Source organism: Pogona vitticeps, chromosome 11 (genome assembly GCF_051106095.1).
Source record: "Pogona vitticeps strain Pit_001003342236 chromosome 11, PviZW2.1, whole genome shotgun sequence".
NCBI lineage: Eukaryota > Metazoa > Chordata > Lepidosauria > Squamata > Agamidae > Pogona > Pogona vitticeps.
The window spans coordinates 2106779-2132453 of record NC_135793.1 but is presented as its reverse complement, the minus strand read 5'-3'; the positions used below and the strand labels follow the sequence as shown (position 1 = coordinate 2132453).

The following is a 25675-nucleotide window of genomic DNA, read 5'->3' as shown; positions in this document are numbered from 1 at the left end:
ATAAATAAATAAATAAATAAATAAATAAATAAATAAACAACTTCTAGCCTAATAGCTCTTAATTGCTTACTCAAGACTGAACCACCTTCAAATGCTTTGCCTGACAGAAGGAATAACTTGTGGCCATAGACTATTTCTTCCCTGGCTGCCATGAGGACTTCAACTAAACTCAGAAGGAACAGGACAACCTGGGTGGGAGGTGAAAGATGATGTAATCATCCCTTTTGGTTTGGAAGTCCTGGGGCTTCAATCCTGAGGCCACTGACTTCACTACATCATGGTGTTGAGCCTGTTTCTGGAGAAGGTGCTCCTTTAAGAGGAGAAAACTGTCTGTTGGTCACAGCAAATGGTCTTCCCCATCTAGGCATCCTGCATTGGTTTGTGACTGGTTGCAAAAAGGAAACTCAGACTTAATTTGCATGTTGGATACAAGCTGAATCATGGAACTCCAAGAGAACCCCTCTGTGAGAGGGGGAAATGGATTAAACCAGAGGAGATATGCTTTCCACACAACCTTTAATTTGACCCCAAACCTGTGGGCTTCCATAAACTTAGTACGTGTCCGTTGTTGAGCCATTGCTTCTGCTCACCCCAACCCTGAACAAAATCCAAATGCAGAACCTGTGTAACAGCCCTCCTCTGCCTGTTGCAAATGGTGTTTCCTTCAACCATCAAGACGACTAGCAATTGAGAGATGAGTTCTCCTCCATTCACTGGATTAACCATGTTCCTACATAACTACAGACCATGATCCCATAACACAGGATGCCATAAATTTTAATTCCCTGGGAGGCCCTTCGGCTCACAATCCTAGCCAGCCACAGCCAGGTGAAGCCGATTTGGCAGGTCCCAATAAGTTAAGGATCTGCCCTTCAGCCACGAAACCCTCCTTCGCCACCTCAGCCTCCTGCAAAGAGCAGGACTACAATCTCCATCAGTCTCAGCAAACAGGGCCACAAGGAGAAGACAGGGCCAGCCCTCAAGCTAAGGAACACCCATTGATGGTTGGGTTTATATATATATATTTGAGACGGCTGCATTATTGTTCTTTACCCACGAGAAACAATAAAAAGGAAAGACAACGAGCAGGGCACAGATGGTTTCAGCGTCTGCCTTCTGCAGAATATAAACAATGATGTCAGAACACAATCGACATGCTCACATCACGTCCCCACTGGGAACCATCTTGCTGAACTAATGCATCAGAAAGAGGATGAGATTTTATACGTCTGAATGCATGAAAGGAATGAGTTACACACAGTGAGTTACTTGCAGTCAATAGCTTTTCCCAACAGTTACGATTACAACTGAATGAATGATATTGTCACCTCTTGCGCAGTACGAGTATAACTCTCCGCTTTTTTTGCTTCAGTTTTAAAACACCGTACTATAGCCCCACATGGATTGACTGCTTTATGGACTGTCGAGCCACTAGCTGCAAGGCAGTGGAGCCAGACAGTCCTTTTTGCAAGGCCATCACCACAAGCCCCAACGGTAAGAGTGTGGACAGATGCAGGATGCGTGCAGCTTCTCTCCATCCTGGATGTTTCACACACACACACACACGTGTAAACTTCTCAGTGCTTTGGTGTGGCCTGCCTACCGGGGTGCTGCTCTGGGGAAGCCAAGGGGTCACCACTCGTCCAGCCTGAGAGGGTGGGAGTGCAGACCTGGGCAATTGTCCTGGATGGGTGCTCACAATGGTTCCCGGTGTCTATGTATGACAGAGATGGAGAAGGACACACACACCCATGACTGTTGCAGGACTGTAGAGCCCATCATCCACAGGCAGACCAGTCAGGGGTGAGAGCTAATGGGAGAGGGACCCCATAAAGCCACACATTTCTCATCCCAGGCCAAGATCTCAGAAGCTGATCCCTGGAGAATCGGGGGTAGGGAAAGACCGGGCCCTGGGATGGTGCGAATTTTCAATGCCCAGGCTCCGTCCTTATCCACCCGGCTGGCTAGGACTGATGCAAAGCATACTCTAACTGCATCTGGGAAGCTATAGGACAGTGATCCCCAACCTGGGGCCCCCAGATGTTCTTGGACTACAACTCCCAGAAATCCTGGCCAGCACAGCAAGGGGTGAAGGCTTCTGGGAGCTGCAGTCCAAGAACATCTGGAGATGCTCTAGAAGTCCATGGCTCTAGGCTTTCAGCCCTTCCACAGAGTAATGCACCTTCATGTATTCATGAAAGGGCCAACATTTTGGACCGATAGATTGGCCAAGAAACAGGCAGACCAGCCGGCCAGCAGAGAGACAGAGAGATTGGTCCACTGAAATCTGGTGACTCCTGGATTTTGCAGACATGGCTGTCCTCGCCTTCACAGGCCTCTCCAGGAGGGTGGATCATGCACGTCCATTTCCTCTTCAGCATTTCTCTGGTTTTCTAATACTCATCCACAGGCCCTCTCTACACCTCCTCCTTCAGTTACAGCGGAGATATAAGGAAAATAAGTAAATGTTATCCCCTTTTGGAAAAAAGTCATTGCAGGGTTTCGCTTCCTGCCAGTGTGGCAGGCATTTCAGAAGGCAGGCAGCTACAACAGCTATGAGAACAGCCTTCCTCTCTCTCTCTCTCTCTCTCTCTCTCTCTCTCTCTCTCTCTCTCTCTCTCTCTCCACTGCAGAGAAGCTGGGTGTTATAAGACATGGCAGGCAGAGCATTCCAGCGCCTCCTTTCTCGAGCAGAAGGAGTCCCCCCTCCAGGAGCACCATGTTCCACTTTTATCTCACCCGCACAGCCGAGCGTGTCTAACGCAGCAACGTCCGTCTTAAGCTGACATAATTGCAGCAAAGCCCAAGTGGCTCGGGAGGAAACCGCAGCTTTGCAACATCTCCAAGGCCTGCTAGAAGTCTCTTGGAAAAGGAGGACCAGCCCCCAACCCTGACAGTCCCGATTCTTCTGGCAAAGGACATGCTTCTGCAGCAGCCAACAGAAGCCACATAGCCCGGGTTGCAGGGATGAGAGGCCCAGATTTGAGATGCCCACCTTCCTCTCTGTGTCGACACTCTGAACCAGAGCATCTTTGCATGAATCAGTGCAGTCGAAGAAGGCTTTGTTGAAATTTAAGTGCAATGGGGAGTGCAGAACATCTTACTGGTGCCTCTGTTTTGGTCCAGACAGGATGAAACAACATAGAGAGGAAAATCCAGTTCCTGTGAGACCTTGGCCCATTTTTTCAGCGGAGTGTCCCAGTGTGTCACAAGGTGGGGAGTTCAATTCCACCACCCCCACCCCCACAGTGCCTCGAAGGAGAAGAGCTAGCCTGGGTGGCCTTGGGCCAGCTGCACCGTGTTCCCAGGGCACCCCAGGATGCTAAACCACTTCTGAGTACTGTGTACCTGGGAAAGCCTTAAAAAGGGCCACCCTGAGTCAGAATTGACTTGAGGGCACATTATGATGATGATGATGATGATGATGATGATGATGATGATGATTATGATGATGATGATGATGATGATGATTTTATAAAGGCTGCTCTCTGGGATTCTCGTACAGCGACAAGAGCTGCTATCCCTTCCTTGTTGTGAACAAGGCACAGTATTTTTCTCCTTGCAATGCAACGTACCTTTTCTGCATGTGCACACACACACACACACATACAGAGACAGAGAGAGAGAGAGAGAGAGAGAGAGACTCCAACAATGCATCCATCAAGCCTCTTTGGCATCTCGGCTCCGTCAGCTTCGCTAACCTCCCCAAGCTGTTTCTGTTCGGAAAGATGAAACCTTCGCTTAGTACAGCTCAATGCGCTTGTCAAGTCTCGTGTGCACTGGGTGGGGGGCAGGGGAGGCAGAGAGCGGAGGAAACTGGCATCGGAAGCGGCTTTTTCACGGAACGCATCTTTGGTTCCATGTTACGAAAAAGCCTCAGCCATTTTCTTGGGCTGTGGGATGCATCTATCTCAGCAGGGTAATTTTGAAAAATGAAATAAAATAGCACTCACTTCCTTTGCATTTAATGCAGGATTTTCCAACACTCACTTCCATTTTGGTTTTGCATCTATGGCTAGAAGATCATGTTGGTTTCAAGGCAGAGGATGGGTTCAAATTGGGTGCTGTGGTGGTGGGTGGTTAGCATCCCCGTCTTTAGTTTCACCCTGTGGAAGGGTGCGACTCGGATTCCCCAAGGGTGATCAGTTTGCTTGTGGCTTTTAGGCTGACATGTCCAGGAGCTATCCTGGGCAATTAAGCCTATCCCCTAAAGAGGTTCAGAACCTTGGAGAGCTCCTGTAGAGTTCAGTCTAAAACCCAGAATGGATTAGCCATCACCCCATGAAATTTGAGCTACCACCTCTTTCTCTTGTAATTTATGAGACATGGAGGTTGGGGTGGAGGGAGAGGGACAATTCCCACAATGGATATTTTTAAAAGCTATCCTAATCCCAACCTTCTCCCCTTCTGGAGACATATGTGACTTGCTGAGAGCTATATGCATTTCTGTACACATGCTAGGCTCACTTGGGGGCATATTTCCAGTGCTTCCAAACCAGGATAGCTTTGAATTTTCTTCTCTGGAGTCTGTATTCATAAAAAGAATAGATATGAGGAAATCCTCCAAAAATCTCTACCAAGATGAAGGGAGGGGGAGAGAAAAACAGCCATTCATCGCCACAGTCAAAAATATGGATGTGAAAAAAATGCGGCTGACATTTGGAGAAACCCACTGAAAAGGGAGACTGAAAGATTTCCACATCCCTAAGCATTTTGCATAATCGGCCTTGCAACAAAGTCAGGAATGAGCTGATCATGTGCAGAAAGGGAGGACGAATTTGGAGCTAGCCTGGATAAGCAACAGAGCTTCATGGCACAATGGTTAAACTGCAGTCCTGCAGCCAAAACTCTGCTCACGACCCAGGGGTTCAATCCCAGGTAGCCGGATCAAGGTTCACTCAGCCTTCCATCCTTCTGAGCTCGGTAAAGTGAGTATCCAGCTTGTAATGGAGGGGGGCTCAATGTGTGGCCTGCATAATTAAATTGTAATCTGCCCAGAGATTGCTTTAAATGCCACGGGTGGTATCTAATCAGGATGCTTTGCTTTTTTGCTTTTGATCTGAGCAGAGGGACACTGCCTGGGAAAAAACATTGTTCTGTGTGTGATGTGCTGTCAAGTCACTTCAGACGCGTGGGAAATCTAGAAGGGGTTTTAAGGGATGCCAGAGGTTCAAGGAGCAGCTTACAATTTCCATGCCTAACTGAACTCTGATGACCAAACACAGATTTGAACCCAGGCCCCGAGTTCTTGTCTGACATGCTATCCATCTCACTGGCTGTCCACTGTGAATCTACTCTTACATGATTTATTTATTTATTTATTTATTTATTTATTTATTTATTTATTTATTTATTTATTTATTTATTTATTTTATTTATATCCCGCCTATCTAATCAATTAAGATTACTCTAGGCAGCTTACAACAATAAACAACAACAATACAGTTAAAATAATTATACAAAGGAAAGGTTACGACAGGATGGGACAGAATTAAGGAAGAAGAAGGAAGGGGGATCAGGAGTTGATACCAACTGTTGATGATGCCAACAGATTTCAATTCGGCCTACTCCCGAGTAGGTAACCGCCCGATTGCAGCTGCTCATAATTTCATCTGTGCCCTATCAAGCCAGCTGTGAGCACTGCTCTTTCCCAAAACTTCATTCAGACCCTATTTCTTGCAGTTATTTCAAGAATATGATCTTTCTTTCGAAACAAAACTTCTAAGCATTTGCAGTCCAAACCGGCGAGACAGATCACAAGAGAAAAATGGGGAAATCCTATCGAATTGCAACCGTGAAAACAAAAAAGGCAGACATTTCTTACAAACATTCTCAGTAACTCAGAACAGATTTGAATATTCATTCAATGCCGATTGATCATAAACACACACACACACACACACACACACACACAAACCATCCAGTGCTATTAAATGTGGTAGTTTAGACAAGAAGAGTTGGCACTTCCTCATTATTACTGCATAAAGCAAGCAAAATTCAGGATCTCCACCCCTAAGGAACCATCACTTTGTGGGCGGAACGCATGCTTTCCATGCAAATCAAGGCAGGTTTAATCCCCAGAATCTCCCATCAAAAGGAAGACAGCATGCTGGCATACGTCACTGACTGTCAGCAAGTTTATGAACCTCCTTCCATTTTCCAAATCGTACAGGAGCCCTTACTTGTTCACAGACTTCTAAGAACAGACATCAACCATGTCGTGAGAATGGCTGACAGTCGGATTCCAAAAGATCTCCTATATGGAGAATTAGTGCAGGGAAACCGCCCCAGAGGGAGACCACAGCTGCGATACAAGGAGAATCTGCAAACGGGATCTGAAGGCCTTAGGAATGGACCTCAACAGAGGGGAAACCTTGACCTCGGAGCGTTCAGCCTGGAGGCAGGTGGTGCACAATGGCCTCTCCCAATTTGAAGAGACCCTTGTCCAGCAGGCCGAGGCGAAGAGGCAGTCATGAAAGCAGCAAAATCAGGGACCTAGACGGGGTACAGATTGTAATTGTCTTCCATGTGGAAGGGATGGTCACTCTTGAATTGGCCTTCTCAGGCACACTAGACGCTATTCCAAGACCTCTGTTCAGAGCACGTTACCATCACCTCTCGAAACTGAAAGATGCCTAATCTAATCTAAGAACAGCCAGATCAGCAGATATCACAGACAGGGCCTTCTCAGTCAAAGCCCCTGTCTTAATGAAACTTCCTCTCTATTAGATATGCAGTCACTCTTCTCAATTCTGGCACTGAAAAAAGGCTCCAAATCTCTTAACATTTTGGGTGGCTTTTAAGAGAAGCTTTTCGCTGATTCTGCTGCTCTGTTATTGCTGGGTTTCTGCAAACGTTTTATCCTGGCTACATAATATTATAACCCATCACAGGTTTTTCTATTCTTCGTCCTTTTAGCTTTCTGAAAAGCTATATCATTCTATTTGTAATTTTCATGTTATTTGTTAAATTTGGTAGACCTGTCCAAAAACGTGGGTATTAAGCCGGTAAAATGAAATGACTAAGTTTCATTACTCAGAAGAAGGCAACCTAGTATGTCCTTAGCAATTCAGTTTTATCCATGATATAATTCAGTAGAGCTGGACTCAGCCAAACAAAAAGCCATTTTGATATTCCAGGCAATTGCACACATAAACCAACGTTGATCAGGGCCTTATTTCGTCAACATTTAAAAATAGATCCATTTTCATTGTTTCCTGCACCCTAACTCTCTCTGCTCATTTCAAAGGCAAATATCCCCAGAATTCTACACTCGGAAGGGTGAACATTTTAACAGTTCAATTACTAAGTCTTTTATCAAGACCTTACTTTGTATATTCAGAACATGTGTACACTCCCTTTTAGTCCACAAAAAATACAAACGCCCACGGAGCAGCTTATATAAAAGCAGGGCATTATAAAACAGAAAAAGAAGAGGGGGAAACAAAAGATGGAGCCGCAGAGGCAAAAGGGAAACAGCGATGCCTTTTCCTCGCTCTTCAAGGGCGTCAGGGGAAAAAAAATCGGTTCAGGCTGGTTTCCTGACATTTAAGAGAAGAAACCCAGAGGAGAGATTCAAAGATAATTTTCCTGGATCCAGGCATCGATGCCAGTCACTCAGAAGGGCACTGCTTTAGCAGATATATTTTCCCTTCCAATGTGGGGTTTCTTAGTTTGGGACGGAGATGAAAGACCCCCCCCCCCCAGGAGGAAGGGAGCCCTGGAGCTACTGCAGGGATAAAACTGCCCACTTCACCAAGAAGCGACCTACTGCTCCCTGAGCTGATCCTTGGTGTACCGCCAGCCCTATGACTCACACCAGCCTATTCTCCAAGGATCCCAAGTGTTTCGAAGCAACGGCTGTCTGGACATGTGGAGTCCTGTAGCAAGAACGAGAGAGGGAATCCCATCCTCTCTCTGCAAACTCTGACCAGGTCTACTCCCAAAAAAAGCCTGGGCGAAACTACAGCAAACTTAGTCTTCTGTTCCTCTGGGGGGTGGGGGGGTGGGATTTGAACCCATGGCTGAATATCACAAAGAAACAGATTTCAGCCTTAGGTGAAAGTTCCTTATGGTAAATCGTGTTTGACAGGGAAACACTCTGCCACAAGGTGGCTCTCCTTTGCTGGGGATCTCTAAAGATGGCCCCTATTTCAGTGGTTTCAGAGCCAGAAGTGGGGAGTTCGAATTCTGCACTGTAATTCCCTGGCAGGGGCTGGATGTCTTGATCCCAAGGGTCCCTTCCAGCTCTGCAGTGCTAAGATGATGATGATGATGACACTGGGGATGCTACGGAGTTCCACATAGACCGGACCACACTATGTTCCCTTCTAACTCTGAAATGCTACAGGTTTTAGCAGAGAGAATTTTAAGTATCCCCGTTGCCTCCATTTAGTTACTCTGGTGGATAAGGAGAATGCAACGAAGTTACATTCCAAGAACAAAATGAGGAGTGGGAACTTTATTAGTGTGCAATCAATGTTTCCTGTTACTTTCAAATGTTAGGAACAGGGACACGAAGGGCTTCAGCAAAAGAGTCTCTATTTTTAAATCTGGTTCCCTCCCCCTCCACCTGAGGAGTGCAAAAGCACGTGGCTACATCTCCCCCTCCCTCACATTGTGCCCACACTGAGAGCCCCCCAAGTAATTATGGTAAGCAGGGAGATTTCTGCTTCCGGATGCTGAGAAACCCAGGTCTACCCCTTCTGGAGCAGCTGAGAGGTTCCGTTATGCCTGCATGTGTTCAGAACAAGAAAGGGAAAAAGAGAAGCCAGGTATGTCCCTCTTTATTTGAAAGGGGGTGGGAGGCAAGAGGGGGGGAAACAGGAATGATGGGCCTTGAGTGGCCACTTTGGAAAAGAGGAAGCTGAATTAGATTAACTCCTGCTCTGAGCCAAAAGGATACCAGGCCCCCCAAGGTCTGGCATCTAATCAGCTGGTACATCAGTTCCCCGTTGTCACAAATTCAGTCCAAGCATGTTTAGGTCCGAAAATGATTTGCCTTCCCCGATCTGAACCTGAGAAGGGAGCATTATGGAGAAAAGGGGCTGAGATGCCATTGGAACAAGGAAGCTGACACTATGCCGCATGCGTCACATCAACAGTGCTTAATATAATGTCACACCTGCCATGCTCGGTTGCTCAGAGGCTTAGTAAGGGCAGCAGGCTAGGCAGGGAGGAAGCAGCAAGCCAGATTCATTCCCAAGCGGTGTCTGCAAGGTGATCCAGGGAAGCACTGGTTAGCGGCTACAGCCTTCCGAATTTGGCCGGAACACAATCATCACCTCCCCCTCACTGACGAGGGCTAATGAAAAAAAAATCACAAAACATCTGGACACCTATCCTTGCAGTAAAGCCTCAAACGCTGCCAACAGAAGGAGAAAAAAACAAGCTCTCCTCCAGAGATCGCCCTTTGCCACCCTTTCTGTGCATCAGTTTCCAAGCAGGATTCGGCCAGCCGGCTGAGTGGGAGGAGTTGGAAACTTCAACAGCAAAGCCCACACGGATCCTTAACTCGCTCTCGTGCTGCTTCCCAAGAGAAGAGGTGGGCTGGAAATTGGCTGCCTGCCTGCCTTGGGTTTGGAAATGACAACTTGCCGCGTTGACTTTCTGCCCATAATTTCACAGAACCACGATGTCATTAGGCACAGCTGGTTCTCAGGAACCAGGCTCAGCGTTGGTTCGGTCCAACGAGCCTGCCGGGAGGCTGACCGACACAGAATTATTCCAGCAGGATGTATAAGACCAGCAATCTTGCGTGTGGCCCAGATCCTTTGGGGCAGAGGCCTAAGTCTCGTGCGCACAAAACTCTGAGGGTTGGTCCGTTTCAGGAGCATGACAGCCCTCAGGGAAGAGCTCACCTGGTTAAACGGTCTGGTAAGATGTAAAACACAGGTAACGGAGCAAAGTGTATGCTTTTGGGGGGATTTCCTTCTTCTAGGCTACAGTTTCTAGTATCTCTCAAATGACATGGGGAATTCCCACCCAGCAATGGCCATGCTTATTGATATTTATATTTGTTCTGTTTGGCCTCAGCATTCTGGGAGGTGTAGTCCACAAAATGAGGAACTTCCCAAAGCTCAGAATTGCCTGGATATCAGGAAAAACTTCCTAACTGTTAGAGCAGTATGACGAGGGAGCCGTGAGCTCAGGAAGCTGTGGTGAGCGCTCCAATGCTGGAGGCCTTTAAGGGAAAATTAGACCTACCTCCGTCAGACCTGCTTTGATGTGGGTCCTTGCACTGAGCGAGGGGGGGGGGTTTGGACCCGATGGCCTGAGAAGCCCCCTTCCCACTCCATGACCCTCAGATTCTGTGTACTGTGAAACAATGGTTAGTACCTGGGGATCAAATGACCTGCTAAAGGTGTGTTGAGCATTTCCTCCATCCCCCAGATATGCAGTTCCTCCAAAATATAACCAGACTGGAAAATAAAGCCAGCACTCACCTCTTTAAAAAAAAAAACAATTCACAAAACAAAAGTTAAGTCATTTTGCAAAATGCAGAGTGAAATAACTTTGTGCTGGGACAATCACTCCAGAGGGTTCTGCTTCAAACGACGGGCTAACTGCACAATCTAATTTGGGCTTATGGAAGAACCAGGGTGGCAAATTCACTGTCCATCGGCTGCCATGGGTATCTTGCCCTCCGAAAGGCAAGTCAACAGTCTCTGTGCTCTTAGAACCCAAAAAAGACGTGAGGCACGAGGAATCCGGAGAAGAGAAAAGAAGAGCGTCCCTGTGGGGTGGACCAGACCCAACGCCTCCCTCGTCCAGCGTCCTGTTTGTGCATTCACCATCCAGATGTTTATAGGAAAACCCAAAGCAAGACTTGAGTGCAATAGATATTTCCTTTCCACCATCATCACCTGAGAATGGCAGAGCTGGAAGGGACCCTGCAGATCATCCAGTCCAGCCCTGTTAAGGAAGTCCAGTGGGGGAATCCAACTCCCAATTTCTGGTTCTGCAGCCAGAGGCCTCAAACCCCAGAGCTATCGAGCAGTTCTGCCATATCCCCCAGCAACTGGTAGAAAAAGGAATGATGCTTCTCATACTGGAGCCCCTCTACAAGGAGAAAGGCGAGGCACACATTAAATAAATAAACAAGATGAAAATAAATAAAGAAAGGAATAATGGCCAGAAACCTACATCACATTGGTTCGCAGGAAGGAGAGAACAGTGGTTTTGGGACATGCTTTCCTTAGCCTTTTTCCAATCCCATTATCATCCTCTAAATCCCCAAACACACCCCATTGTTAATTAAATTAATAAAAATCCCCACCCCTTTCCAAAGGTACAGAAGCAGGCATGAGTGTGTGTGTGCACAGCACGGAGTGTAAAATACCTCTCGAAACGACACCCATCGCATGCGGCGAGGCCATCACAGCCAACGTGGTCTCAACCTGGTATGTATATCCTCCAAATCATTTCCCCCCCTTCCCCAGCAGAAGCCAATTGTGCTGCCTGAATATAACCTTGTGGGGGCTGTTGCTCTGCTCTCCTCCAAAGTGCAGAGAATTTTTTAAAAAAACTCAGAAATGCAAGATTTAGAGGGAAGGTGTGGGGGCGGACATGAGCGGCGGCGCTGGGAAACGGATCTATTTTTCACTTCTTAGACCTCAGAACCCAGAATTCTCCAGCTAGACGGAGCATCCTGCTCACAAGATGGCCTTTAAAAGGAGCTTTTCTGGTCTCTGGGCACAAAACCCACCCATTTAACAGAGATGCTATTTCACAGTCATGGGGTGGGGGTCTGACGGAACAATTGGTTCGGCCCCTCTCAGTCGGAGACCACAGCTCCCAAGGAACGCTAGTCCCTGGGGCAGGTTGGACAGGTCTCAGGCTGATGTAGCTAGAAAAGCGCATGTGTCGGAACCGTGTAGCTTCTCCAGTGGGCATTCCTGCCCTTACAAACCCCGAAATCCAAGGTTCTCAGAATCTGCTTTGAAATCCCGAAAGGATAGAGGGGCGAGAGATAGGATGGAGAAGCCCCCAGGTTGCAAGTAACCCCACAGGTGGGGACTGTTCCCTTTTGTTGAGGGGGTGGGGGAGTGGGGAGGGTGGCTAGAGGCCCCGGAACCCCACAGGCAGTGCAGCCATCATCCCCACTGATTTTGGCATCCTGGGATCCATAGGCCAAAAAAAAGGAAATTTCTCCATGGCTGAAGGACAGACCTTGCCATCAAAAGAGTCCGCCCTCACTGGGCAAGGCCGTTGGGTCCAGAGACGCTCCAAGATGCTTCACTGCAGGCACCAGTGGGGGGGGGGGGGAGGAGAGCCGGTCCCTTCCGAAACACCAAACCCCACACTGGGGCGATGCCTGGATGAGGCCAACCCCCAAAGGGCACACACTTTCTAAAGAGCAAGGAGCTTTCGGGCCAAGACGCAGGGTGTCGCTGGGTGGAACTGAGTCCCAGCGGCTGGTGGTCCAAACTGCTCTGTCTCCAGGACGGGGTCCCTCTGCCACCGGGCGCTTTCCACCCGCTTTGGGTTGGGAGTTCATTCCGTTTTCTTTTCCTGGACATCTCCCGGAGTGGCGGGGTTGCAACACAAAAGGGGCCCATCCGTTGGATCCTCCCTTCTCTCCCCCCCCAAACCCCCCAAAATCAGCAATAAAGAAAATGGAAGGGGGCTTCTTGCAATATTTGGGTCGATGTCGCCTCTCCCCTTTCACCCGCCCCTCATTCGCTGAACCAGCCGGGGTGGGTGGCCGGGGAGAAAATGGACAGCCGGACCCTGTGGATTTCTCCTCCAGGGTTGGGAAGCCAAATGCAAAAGATAGCTAGGCTCTTCTGCCTTTGAAGGATGCACAGGGAGGGGGGAGGTCTGCAGGTTTTCGCCTCCATGCCAACGTTTAAGGGTGCAGAAGCCCTGGTCTCCATTCCCTGTGCCCCCCCCCACCCTCACCCCGTGTGCCATGCTGCCTCGCACCTCTGGGTTCCTTGGCCCACCTGCTCCTGAACCCAAACCCGACCGACAGGCTGCTTTGCCCACCATATTTATTTTTAAATTTGAAGCCTTTCCTCCCCCCCCCCGCCTCCGTTCGCCCACCCACACCAAGCCTGGCATCTGCAAGCGGGCCAGAAAATCCAAGCCGTCCAAACGCCCCCGGAGGGAGGGAGGGAGGGAGGGAGGCTCCAGGCCAGCCCCAGGGCCCGGACGGCTAATCAGCTTCTCAGCCGACCAGCTTGGGGACTCAAGCCCGCCTGGAAGCCCTAATCGCCGACCTGGAGTGACCTTCGGGTCCCGGGAGATGCGCTCCGGCCCTCCAGTTGGGGGGGGGCCACGCCGCCCCCGCCGCCGCCGCCCCCACCCGTCCAGGCCCTCTGCACACCCTCCGGGGCGCCCTGCCTCCGCGTGTCCTGCCAGAGCGGAACCAGTTCTGCCCCCCCGCGCCCTCCAGCTCAGTCTCCCCCCCCTTCTCTCCCTTCCTAGCATGGCTGAAAGAAGTCGACCCGGGGACAGCTAACGCGTCTCTCCAACACGAACACCTTGGCCAGCGACAGGAGGGGAGAGACCGAGACCCCCTCGCAGGTGGGCTGGAGCCCCGGGGGGGGCAGAACGGGGCGGAGAACGGGCGGCAGAGGTCCGTGGTTGGAGGGGGGGGGAACCTGGGCTTGTAGGCAATACCCCCTCCCCCAAATATGAGGCTCGCCCCGCGCTTGCCCTCTCCCCGTTCCTCTTCGCCCCCCCTTCGCCTCCCCCCCCCCGCTCCCGGCCGCTGCTCGCTCTCCATCTGGCCGCCTCCCTTCCTCTGCCAGGCTGGGCACCCATGCCCTCCGCTGCCCGCCTGCGAGCGACTGGGAAGCCAGGTGCCCCTCGCCTCGCCCTCCTCTGCCCCCCAGCCGCCCCCTGGCGAGCCAGCCCCCGCCCCAGGCCCCGAGACCCACGCCTTGCGGGGGCTCCCTCCGCCTGCCCAGCCCGGGCGTCGGGGAGGCAGGGAAGGAGCCCGCCCGGCTGGACCCGATGCCTGGCCCGCAGCGTGCCTTCCTCCCCCCCCACCTCCCGCCCCGGCAAGCGCTCGCTTCGCGCTCCCTGCCCAGCCCGAAAGCTGCCTCGCCTCGCTCTCCCCGCCCGGCCGCCCGACGGTGCCATCCTCGCCCGGCCCAGCCCGGCGGATCGCGCGCAAGGTGTACCTTCCCTGACGGCCCCTGGCCTTCCCACCGGCGGGGCTGGGAGCGCTGGGCAGGGGGCTCAGCGGCCGGGGGGGACGCGCCTGGCGCTGCTACTGCGGCTGCGGCTGCGGCTCCCTCCGTCGCCCCCGGGCATGGCCAAGCGACGCGGTGCACCCGCAGCTTCTGCCCACCTGCTTCCTCGCTTCGGCGGGCGGGCGGGCGCGCGGGGACGCGCCCCTGCCTGGCAGCTTCCCTGAGCCCGGCTCCGCAGTGCGCTCAACGCGCATGCGCCTCCATCAACCCCCCCCCCCCCGACACACACACACACACACCCCTCCTCCTTCTCCTCCTCATCCCCAGGGCTACCACCCTTTTCCACCCGCCCCTCTCCTCTTGCTGGGGAGGGAAACCACCGTCATCATCACCTCCCTTGCGCCGAGATCTCTCTAGGATTAGAAGCGCCATGCCGGGGAGGGGGGGGAGGAAGAGATGCTTTACGCATCCAGCCCAAGACGGGTGTTCCCTCCACGCAGCGGCTGGCCTGCCCTGGATCCACAGGGACACCCCCCCCGCCGCCGCCGCCACCCCGCAGAAGCCTGGCTTTTCGGGCGGGGAGGGGGGCGCCTGGGAAGGGAGGCAGCCTCGGGCCTCTTGTGGCCTGTAATCGCCCGGAAAGAAGGGTTTGTCTAGTCCAGGCCCAGCTGGAATGCAGAGACCCCCCCCATCCCAACCTTGACCAGCTGGACCCCACTTTCATACACTGCCCACTCTCCAGCCCATGGAATCCTGGGAGTTGTAGTTTGGTGAGGGGCTCGGAATGTAGCTCAGGGAGAGAACAGGAACTAAGACTGCCTAGCAGCGAAGGTCAACCCCAAAATTCTGCGTGATGGACCATGACAGTAGGCGCAGAGCGAGGCAGCCACCTCCAAGTCGCGGACCTGAGTTGTCCTGAAAGGCAGAGGTGCCCCGTGATCCAACGGGAGCTGCAGGCTCGATGCCCCCCTCTCCCCTGGTCTTCGGACCACTGGGTGCGATTGATAATGAAAAAGGGAGCAAAAGGCCCATTCGTTGCCGGGTGGTCACTGTGGTCTTGCTGGGGAGATTGTCTGCCTTGTGTGGCGAAATAGCTTGACTGACTTGGGGAGCTGCACTGGAGAGAACCAGATTTGCCGACTGAAACTACATTTACGCACTCTTGCAGGACTGTTGTGTCATCAGCTAGCAGGAGCCACAAGGAGAGAAAGAAACCACACCTCCCATCCTGACCTCCCACACCTCTTTTTCTAAGAGTAGCTTATCTTACCGAGATGGTAATCAGATGCTTTCAGAGGTTAAGGAATTCTATGTTGCAATGACAGGTTCTCTGTAACTTATGCTTCTGTCCTCTAAGGACTTCATCAGAACGCTGGTAATGACCAGAATATTCCCCCCCCCCGCCTTGCTGTTTTTCTGTTCTTACACTGTTTTCCCTTTCCAGTTCTATTACCAACCAATGGAGGGGAGGCAGCCGATCCATTGAGCAGGAATGGATGAACTCTTGAGGAATATTCAACATCTCAAATATGAGATATATTTAAATGACTTTAGCCTCCTCTTACATGTTGCCTTTACATGATAATGAAATATACGAGAGGAATTGAATTGATCCACCCAAGAAAAACATGCAGGCCAAGTCTGGGGCAGGAAAAATGGGGTGGAGATTGTTGTATGTGTGTATATTTATATCTAAATGCATAACTTCAACTCTGCGAACACTAGGCATCACAAGAAGTCACTGTGGTATTTTCTCAGCGCTTTATAAATAGCTACTTGGGCCCCAGAGTTTTCCACTGAAATATGTAACACATTTCTCGGTTTGCAAAAAAAACTGGCTCTGAACCGGGGAAAGGAGTGCCGTGAGCACCCCATCAGCCGCCCGCCCGGCTGGCAAAGCCACGGGGGGAAAAATCCTACAGGGGTTGACTCACGAGTCCTGCTGTGCGATCAGTAAGTCTACGCAATAAGATAAAGAGTCAAGTCAAAGATGTTTCTTCAAAACAGGTGATGTCTTGAGGGTCCCGTTGTTTCCCAAAAAATCAGGGTTGAAATTACAGACAACAGGCAAACTGCACCACCCAGAGGGCTCTTGAGGTATGGCTTGTGCTTTGGGGGCTAAATGTGTGTGTGTGTGGGGGGGGGGGGTTTCCCCCTCCCCTTTCTGGAGGGTGGGCCTGGGGGGAAGGGGAACCACACTCTTTAGGCTCTATACACCCTGTGGGACCCATTTTTGCCACAGCCAACTGACCGAGACAGGGCAGAGGCATCTGCTCTGGCCTCAATCTCTTGTAAAAATCCAATGGAATCAGCTGGAGGCAGATTAAGAGTGAGTGTGTGTGTGTGTGTGCGCGCACACACACATGCATGCCTACACACTGAGAAACAACTACATGGACTGTTTTGCAAGAGGACAGCCGGACTAAAACGGAAGAAGCAGGTGAGAAGCATGAACACAGCCAGAATAAAACAGGAGTGGAGAGGGTAGCGGGTGAGAATCACCCCTATAATACATTTGTGCTTGTCTCTGTGTGTGTTTTTCGACATCGCTCATCTTCCTCTCTGCTTTATCCCATCCGTGCATCTTTTGGATGGAAGGACCTCTTCAACAGCTGCTCAGATTATGATCGCAAAGTGCGTCAGAGAACTAGAGAGGAGAAAGGAAATGTCAGATGTGGGGGAAGCTGTGAGTGCTGGCATGAGGGTGCATTTTGAGGTCTGGATGCTCATCAAAAAGGACGTTCCATACTTGCGCGCGCACAAACACACACACACCTTGAAGAGTCCCATGACGCAGGTTGCTTGGTTGCTCCTGAACTGGAAATGTGATCTAGCAGTTTTCATCTCTATCAGGCGCAGGCTTTTGTAAAGCTGGTGGCTCTTGATTATCCGTTCAAAACCCAGGCACCCCGAAGTACTTCAGTCTGCAACAGAGAATGCTGGCAGCAACATACTGTTCCGGGGGAAGCCCTTTCTCAGCCAGATATTGGGAGGATTTTAAGATCCCTAAACTCCATCAAAAAGCTAAGGTCCAAATCTACACCACACTCCTTCAAAAGAAACATAAGCACAGAAAAAACCTAGGATAGTTAGCCCCTTGAGACATGCTCATACCCCACTCCAATTAAGAAGGGACATGGTACAGAAACCAGCCTTTGGCAACAGCAACACACACACACACACACACACACACACACACACACACACACAGAGAGAGAGAGAGAGAGAGAGAGAGAGAGAGAGAGCCCTCTGTTCAAATTGGGTCAGGCAATACGTTGCAACCCTTATAAGAGTTTCTGATGTTAGTTTGTAAACCCAGTGCAACAGTTAGGAGATGTATTCCTAAGAATTGTCCTTCCCAAAAGTAATTTTTCCTTTAATGTATTCATCCCTTCTTTCAAGTGGTGGGAAGTTCCGGAGGCTCCGTTTCCTCTGAATGAGAAATTTCTGGCATTTTATCAGAAGATACCCAAAGTTTTCCAGGACCTCCATGATCCTTTATAATAAAAGGAGGGAACAATTCACACATTTCTGGTCTTAACAGAGTTGAACTGGGTTATTCTAGGCTGTTGGTATTAAATGCAAACTTTATTCATAAAGACTTAAACACTTAAAAGTTTAAAAGAGGCTGTAATGAAGTTAAAACCTATTTTAATATTCAGCATTCTAAAACAAACATTGATACAATTTGGAGGAATCAGAACATAGCAAAACACCTGAGAAGGTGGACACAATTAAATCATAAATCAGTGTTTTAAAAATGGATATAAAATACGTACCAATTTAGATTTTTAAAGGAGAGATGGGCCTTAGCTACCCAAATGTGTGGAATACACAAATATGTGTGTAAATCTTTCCTTGCACCACAAGGTGGCAGAGTTGCAATGTCGTAAGAAAAGCACAATGAAGAAGAGGTCAGTTCCAGAAATACACACAGAGGGGGGGGGGGGGGAGAGAGAGAGAGAGAGAGAGAGAGAGAGAGATCAGTGGCGCCTACTTGTGGGTAGACATGCGTAAGAGACCACGCTGCTCATTTCTCAGCTGCTCTTGCAAAGACAGGAGACATGGGGAAGGCAGGGTGCAGAAACCCAGAAAAGAAATCATTAGATGTTCATCCAGGTGTGTGTTTCGAACTGCCTCCTCAGGAGGAGGCCAGGAGGGTTCGGGAAAAGTCAAACGAACCCTGGCAGGGTCTTGTAAAAGGAAAGGAAAGGATTTTATTCTGAAAGAAGAGCCACATGTTTCGGGTGGGTTGAGGGGCTCGTCCAGGTATTGGGGCCGAGGCAACACTCCTTCGAAGCTGCCTAAATGTTCCGGTTCCTTCAGCCCAGCAGACAGGAAAAGAGAGAACGCCATGGAGGGAGGTCGGAGGCAATGTGGAGCTTTTTCTGGGGAGAGGGGCTGCCTTCAGCTGTGGGGCGGCCAGCCAGAGGGGGAGGCGTCTGCCTCCCTTGCCCCACTGCCTCTTTGCAGGACAAGCGGCCCTTTGGTTGGGCAGAGTGAGGCCGCTGGCTCAGGCAGGCGGTGCAGGAGGGCGCTGAAGAACAGGAAGCTGCATTTGCCATGAAGAGCATGCCAGGGAGGGAGGGTCCCGTCCCCCCCAAAGCTCACCTACTGTAGAAGGACCCTATTCCCCCAACCGGGGTGAAAGGAGACCCATCCATCGGTTGGGAGGGCTTCCGATGGCGGTCAGGGAAGGGGCCATCTTGCTTTTCTGCGAGAGTGAGGGTAAGAAGGTGAGCTGGCCCTGCCTTTGAACTCTCCCGTGTCTCAAGGAAGGCAGGGCACGAGGAGGTCCAGAAAGGGAGTGGGAAGGGTAGTGATCGCCACGAGCCCCGCAGGGAGGCCCTGAGTTGCCTTGGCCAAGGAGGCCAGCTCCGGCTCCAAGGCTGAGAAAAGAGTGGTTTTGCAGCAGAGACCCTAGGGCTGCCGGAGAGCCAAAAATCTCGAGGCCCCAGACACCTGAGACTTCCACACCCGAGACCCAGTGGGTGCTGGCATGGCTGGGGGCCGGTGCGGCAGAAGGTGCCGTGCAGCTGGATGGCGCCGGACGGTGGTGGAGAGAACGAGGAGCAAAAGAATCCAGAAGCCCACTCCTGCAGGCAGGCCGGCCGGCCAACGTGGGTTGGAAGTTACTCAAACACAGGAGAACACAGGCAGAGCCCCGACCCTCCCTCTGTAATAAGGAAGCAGGCAAAGGGGGGGGGGGAGTGGCCCGCCTCATGTCCCCCTTGCCGGCTGCCTCTTGGCCTCCCTCCGCCTCGCCTTCCACCAGGGTCTTCCCACTCTGGGACTTGGGAAGGGTTTGACCAGCCCCGGCATCTTTATCATGGAGTGCTCAGTCTTCAAGGAAACCCTCGAGGCTCGCTGGTTCTTGCACACCTGGGCACACCGCGGGAACGGCGCCACTTCTGAAAGCTGGAGCGGCTTGGCTGTTGTCAGAGAAAGACAACCTTGGAAACCCCAAGTTGTGGTTCTTGGTGCCTCTCCAGGGCCGGCGTGGTGCCTGCTCCTGCTTTTAGCATCTGGGTGGCCTGTTTTCGAAAGCAACGCCCTCCATCGCTGAAGTACCCAGAGCAGCGCTTCATAATTTATAGCGATAGGGAACAGCATCAGCATCAACATCCGCTCCGCTAAAAGGGTGGCCTTCGGCTGATTAAAATTACATGGCGACCCACTCTTTGGACACGGTGCATCAGCCAGGAACAAGGTTTTCTTAAAGGAGGCTGATTTCAGGGTGTGGATGGAAAGCACGTAGATGGGTAGCAAGCCTCCTCGCCTCCCGGGAAGAACATGACAGCAAGTGGAAAATTGCAAGCCGGAGCGGCAGGTGAGACAGGGAGCTTGCTTCACCCCTTCGGAGGAAAAAAATTGCCTACAAGAACTTCCTAAGCAGGGAAGATCTGCAGTCAGGTGAAAGCAGGCCATGTCTTTATTGAACTCAGCAGCAATGGCATGAAAGGAAAGGAGTCTGGGAGGGAGGAGGAAGAAAGCAGCAAACTCCAATAGTAGTACTTAGCGAAAAGCGTGCCTTCCCAGAAGTCATGGGCGGTGAGTAAGACCGAAGGGCAACTTCACAGTGTATGAGCCTAGCCTGCTTTTGTGTGGCTCCGTGCACATCCGATGAACTGCTCCCTCCCCTTTTTCCCCTCACTACCTGTGTGTAATTATTTAGGGCCAGGGATCTTTTCTTTCCTGTGATGAGTTGGGCTGGGAGTTTGATTCCCCATTGTGCACCCCAGAAGAGCCAGCCTGTGTAGCCTTCGGCCAGCTGCAGAGAAAGTCCTGGCAAGTCACTTCTAAGTCCTAAAGAAAACCTCAGAAAGGGTTGCCATAAATCAGAATCAACTTGATGGCATATTATTATTATTTGAAAGCACTTATCTGTTGTTACATTGCCCGAGAGAACATAAAGGTTGTCTCCATGCACAGATGACCTTTACGGTTAAATGATCCATGTGAAAGGTACCGAGCCTAAAGAAACATCAAGAATTGAGTCCTATTCAGGGAGCCTGAGGTCTGAGCAAAGACACATTAAAGTGCCCTTCATAATTCTTTAATCAGCCAAGACTCTGCTAGGCACATGCAAAACGTGTCTGGAGGCTTCGGCCTTGCCATTAAATGCTCCGAGATAATTTTTTTTTTGGGTGAATACAGGCTGACGGATGTGCTGATTGAGTGCATCATGTGTTCGGTTCAGGCAGTGCTCAGCTTGCTCTGTGTAAGAACTGTGGCCCAGCCGCTGTTAGCACCCTGAGCATCTTTAATCCTTCAATAATTTTTTGGTAAAAACTGGATGATTTCCTTTGAGGCAGAAAGGGCAACAAGGAGAAAGCAATTGTCTTCCTATGCATGAAAGGTCTCCCTGAAGTAAAGGCGCATCTAATCCTTCTCAGCCTGGTGGTTCGTGTCATGCTTCTGCAGCAGCCACTGCTTCTGGGATGCTGCAGGAACTGGCAAAAAGTTCAAGGTTCAACACACACACACTCGTCCGGCAATGTTTTCACCCCACACACCCTCTTTTTATTTTGGGAGACACCTTCTTGGAATTACTGGTCGGGAACAACGTGGAAAGACTCCCAAAAAGGGTGTAAATCTTGATGAGGTTTGTCTTTGTGTCTTAAACGGGGTGGTGGTTGCAGATTTCAACTCCCCCCAAATTTTTCTCATCATCACTTAGCAGAACTTGAAGAAAATGTGCACTTATCGCATTCCCCCCTGCATTTCTGTAAAATGTGCCAAATTAGAAATGCCATACATTTTATCCTGTGTAAAACTACTAACACGGATGTGTAGTGATTGTCATGTTGCATGGGGACCTGGGAGATGGGAGGCTTTAATTCTCACGGGGGCCATGTCACTCACTTGGTGGTCCAGCCCTGTCTCTTAGCCTACCTAACAGGGTGGATGTGAAAGATACTACCACTTGGAAATGATCAAAAGACAGGAATATAAATAGCAATGGCTGCTCCCATGTATCTTGTGATGCCCTTCCAATGTATGGCGACTCCTTTCCAGGATTTTCTAGGTAGAGAATACTCAGGAGTGCTTTACCCTTCCCTTCCTCTGGGGGGCGCCCTGGGATGGTGCAGCTGGCCCAAGGCTACACGGGCTGGCTCTTTCTCCCGGGAAGCCCAGTGGGGGGAATCGAACTCCCAGTCTAAACTTCCGAGTTAGCCAGCCAGCCAGCTCTAATTAAAAGGAACAATGGCTGTTGTGTCCACCACATTAAAAATAAAAGGAAAAGGCAGTGTGACAAACCTTTTAACAAGCTGCTTCTCGTTGAAATGTTTCTGCTGCCTAGCAAGGACTCATAATGCACGAGAGCAGCGATTCGCCACAGCTTTTAAAGCTCAAGAAAGCAAACACTTCAGGGGCTGAAAGATTTTTCTTACTAGCCATAAAAGGCTCCAGCGTATCTCTCTGAGAAACTCCATCTGGTGTTGCAGTTAGAAATGGTGGCCTTGCATTCAGGAAATATAGTTAGTAATAATGTCCCGCCAGAGTCAGTTCTGGGGCTTCTAGGTACAAACTATCCAGCAGTACAGTCGTTTGCAAAACTTTCCTTCCTTTGGGTGTGTGTGTGTGTTTCCTGGGGCTACGGTGCAGCTGGCCCAAGGCCACCCAGGCTGGCTCTTCTCCCAAGAGGCAACGGAACTGAATGCCAAACCTCTGGCCCTACAACCAGATATCCAAGCCACCCAAGCCAAGATTCAGGAAACTTGAGTTCAAATTCCCACTGGATCCTGAAACTCATTGGGCAGCTGTGGGCCACCCACAGTCGCTCAGCTGGCCTGCCTCACAGGGCTGTTGTCAGGCTAGGGAGAGAGTTACTGTATAGACAAGATCTTGAGCTCAGAGCAGGGAGCCTGGTCTCCAAATGTAGCTAAGAGGACAGAATCCATCCAGCTGGTTTTTTTTTCGGAGGGGGGGGGGCAAAAAAACCCCTTCTTCCTTCCCACAGCTGGAGTTTTGATGTGTGTGTGTTTTTTTTGGGGGGGGGGGCTTGGCACCTAAGAAAGGTCTGACACTGATCGGGGTAGGCCGGGAAGACACCGGCCAAGCACCTCGGCGCTCTTGAGGAAGGGGTCTCTCTCTCTTCCTCCCCCCCCAACGCAAACCAGGGCGCTACCGATCCCACCAGCGAGTCCCATCGCACTCGACAGCCTTTTCCTCCCTGCGCCCAAACCGGCTCGTCTCCGGAGCGCCCCGGCCGGAGATCCCCCAGGCCGCCCCCCTCCATCCCCAGCCGCCCCTTCCCCAAGCCGGGGGGCCGCCCTTCCCGGCCGAGGAGGAGGAGGAGGAGGAGGAGGAGGCGGGGCGCCGAGGACAGGAATTGCGTCTGGCAGCCCCCGCCGGCGGCGAGAAGACCCCCCCTCGCCCCGGACGTGTTTCGCCCCGCGCGCGCCCCCCCTTCCCGCGGGAGCGGCCCTGGGCACCGTGCCCGGAGCGTGGCTCCTGCGCGCGCTCGCCTCTTTCCCACGCCCCCCCTCCCGGGCCGCCGCCCCGCCCCCCCAGCGCGCCCTCCTCCTGCCCCGGGAGGGGGGAAGGCCAGGTGGATCCCCCGCCTTGCCGGCCGCCCCCCCCCCACAATCCCCGGGCGCGCTCCTCCGCCGGGAGCGCCCCTTCCTTGAGTCGCCCGGGGAATCCGGATGTGGATGCCTGTGCGCGTCCGTGTGAATCGCGACAGTCTCGCCACTGGAGACCCCCGTCTGGGGAACAAGCCCCCCCGCCCCCCCCCCGAGAGCCCCCCCGCCGCCTTCGGCCTCCGGGTCCAGACCGGACCCCCCCCCCCAATCTGGCCCCGGGCCGGCGCGAGCCTCGCCTGGACGCGGGCGCTGGAGGGCTCCCGGCGGTCCGCCGTCACGCTCTGCAGTCCCCCCCCCCCCGCCGCCGCCGGTTCCCAGAGGAGAGGCGGCCACGCGCGCCCAAGGCGGGAGCGCGCACGGGGCTCGCCTCCTGCCCCGCCTCGCTTTTCTCCCCTGCCTTTCTCCCCCCCCGCCAACCTGCCGCGCCCCAAGTTAGCAGAGGTGCAAAAGCACACTCCAGCCCCCCCCCCCAATTCCGTCCCCAAAACACACGCACACGTAAAGAGGCGGGGGGGGCGGCGCGTGCGCCCGGGAGGCCTTCCCTTCGCCTCTGGCGGGTCCCGGCCGCGAAGGAGGCAGGCGAGGGAATGGGGCGCAGGAGCGCGAGCCGCGCAACGCCGGAGGGGGCTGGGAGGCGGCGGGCTTCTTCCGCGTGCGCGCGTGTGTGTTTGTGCGTGTGTAAGGGGGGGCAGGGGGCGGGGCGGGCGGGGCGGGGCGACGGGGAGGCGGGATGACGCCGAGGGAAGCGAGGACGGGGGGGGAGGAGGAGGAGCCTCGGGCGGCGGCGGCGGGGGCGGCGCGAGGGACCGGCGCGGCGGCGGCATCACCGGCGGCCGCGACCAGCGCAGCAGCAGCAGCAGCGGCGGCGGCGGCGGCACCAGAGGCAGGAGCGCGAGCGGGGCGGGGCGGCGCTGTTCGGCGGGCGCGATGGCGCTGCGGCGGCAGGATCGGGCGCTGTCGGAGGCGCAGGGCGCCCTGGAGGGCGACGAGGAAGGCGACGAGGAGGGCGGCGGCGGCGGCGGCGAGGGCGGCGGGGGGCTGGCCGGCGGGCAGGCGGCCTCCGGGGCCGGGGCGCCGGGCTTCACGCCCCCCGAGGGCGGCTTCGGCTGGGTGGTGGTCCTGGCCGCCACCTGGTGCAACGGCTCCATCTTCGGCATCCACAACTCGTTCGGGATGCTCTACGTGCTGCTGCAGAAGGAGGCGGCGGGCGGCGAGCAGGACCCGGCGCTGGAGTACAAGACAGGTGAGGAGCCCCGAGGAGGAGGAGGAGGAGGAGGAGGAGGAGGAGGAAGAGCCGGGGCGGGTCCCGGGGGGACGGGGCCCGCCGGCCAGCCCGGAGGAAGAGAGCCGGCAGCCGCAGTTCTCAGGATCGGGCCCTCGGCGGACGGGGAGGGGGGGTTGGCGGTGAATCGGGACCTACCCGCGACCTACCTGGGGAGCGCCTCTACGGGCCTTCTGCAACCCCCCCCCAAGCCGTCCAAGAAGAAGCGGGGCTCAGGAGTGGGGGAGGGGGGGCCCGGAGGAGACCCTCGGGGGGGGTCTGCCCAGAAGGTGGGCCGGGTCCCCTTCCCTCCCGTCGACCTCGCTCGCCTTCCTTCTGGAAAGACCGGGTTGGGGGGGGGGGGAAGAGGGCGAAAGAGGAGCCTCCCCCGTGCGCAGCGCCTGGCACGCCGGCCGCCCGGGGGCTAGTAAACAAGCGCCCTCCGACGCGTGTGTGTGCGTGTGCGTCTGTGTGCGTGCGAGTGCGTGCGGGTGCTTTTCCTCCCACGAGGAGGAGATCCGAGGTTTGCTCCCTGGCTGAGCATCGGAGGGGCTTCGAGGTCTCAGCCAGCCTTTGGGTCCCCTGTTTTGTTTTGTTTTAATTGTGTGCTCTGAGCACGCGCGCGCACACGCACACGCACACACACCTTTACCTGGATTGTTGTGGTTCTTGTTGTTCTAAGTTTTGAAGCCGCTTCTCTCTCCTGCGTCTATATGCAGACAAACCCACCTTTATATTTGTATATATTGTATTTCTGTTTATATATATATATATAAAGTATCTATAAAAGAAGTAAATACATAAGTGGGTTTGTTTGCATAAACATATATGACAGAGACATACATGTTACATTCATTTGTCTGTTTTCCTCCCCGAAGCGGCACCCAGCCAGCCAGCTCCATGTGTGGCCCAGCTTCTCCTGTACTTTATTATCAGTTAGGTCAGGGCTAGAAAGTTGGACAGATCCTGAACCCCCCCCTCCCCTATGAGTTTTCAGAGCGGAAGGGAGACTCGAACCTGGGTCTCCCACATCTCCAGTGGCCCCTTTTGATTTAGACGGTCCGGATTCTCCTGCCCCTGTTCTTAGCTAGGAGATCACTTTTGCAGACCACCTTCGGTGGAAGGCGATGCCCACAAGCCAGTTTTGAAGCCCCTTGCCATTTTCGTTTTAAAGGCGGCTA

At 52.8% G+C, this 25675-nt stretch overlaps 2 protein-coding genes and 1 long non-coding RNA gene across 4 annotated transcripts in view; 2 read left to right on the top strand and 1 right to left on the bottom strand.

The window, feature by feature from the left end:
* LOC110074267 (actin-binding protein WASF3) overlaps positions 1–14260 on the bottom strand; it is a 30773-nt gene extending 16513 nt beyond the window's left edge. For both annotated transcript variants that reach the window (XM_072980994.2, XM_072980995.2), the window contains exon 1: positions 14133–14260. The gene's annotated coding sequence lies outside the window, so the exon portion shown is untranslated. The remainder of the gene's footprint in view (positions 1–14132) is intronic.
* LOC140702243 (uncharacterized) lies at positions 13412–15930 on the top strand. Its single transcript, XR_012081334.2, has 2 exons — positions 13412–13530; positions 15589–15930. It is a non-coding gene; the product is annotated as an uncharacterized LOC140702243 (long non-coding RNA).
* An 8130-nt stretch (positions 15931–24060) lies between these two features.
* SLC16A2 (solute carrier family 16 member 2) overlaps positions 24061–25675 on the top strand; it is a 76490-nt gene continuing 74875 nt past the window's right edge. The window contains exon 1 of the mRNA XM_072981263.2: positions 24061–24476. Within this exon, the coding sequence (XP_072837364.2) occupies positions 24161–24476 (316 nt within the window). The 5' untranslated portion in view covers positions 24061–24160. The remainder of the gene's footprint in view (positions 24477–25675) is intronic.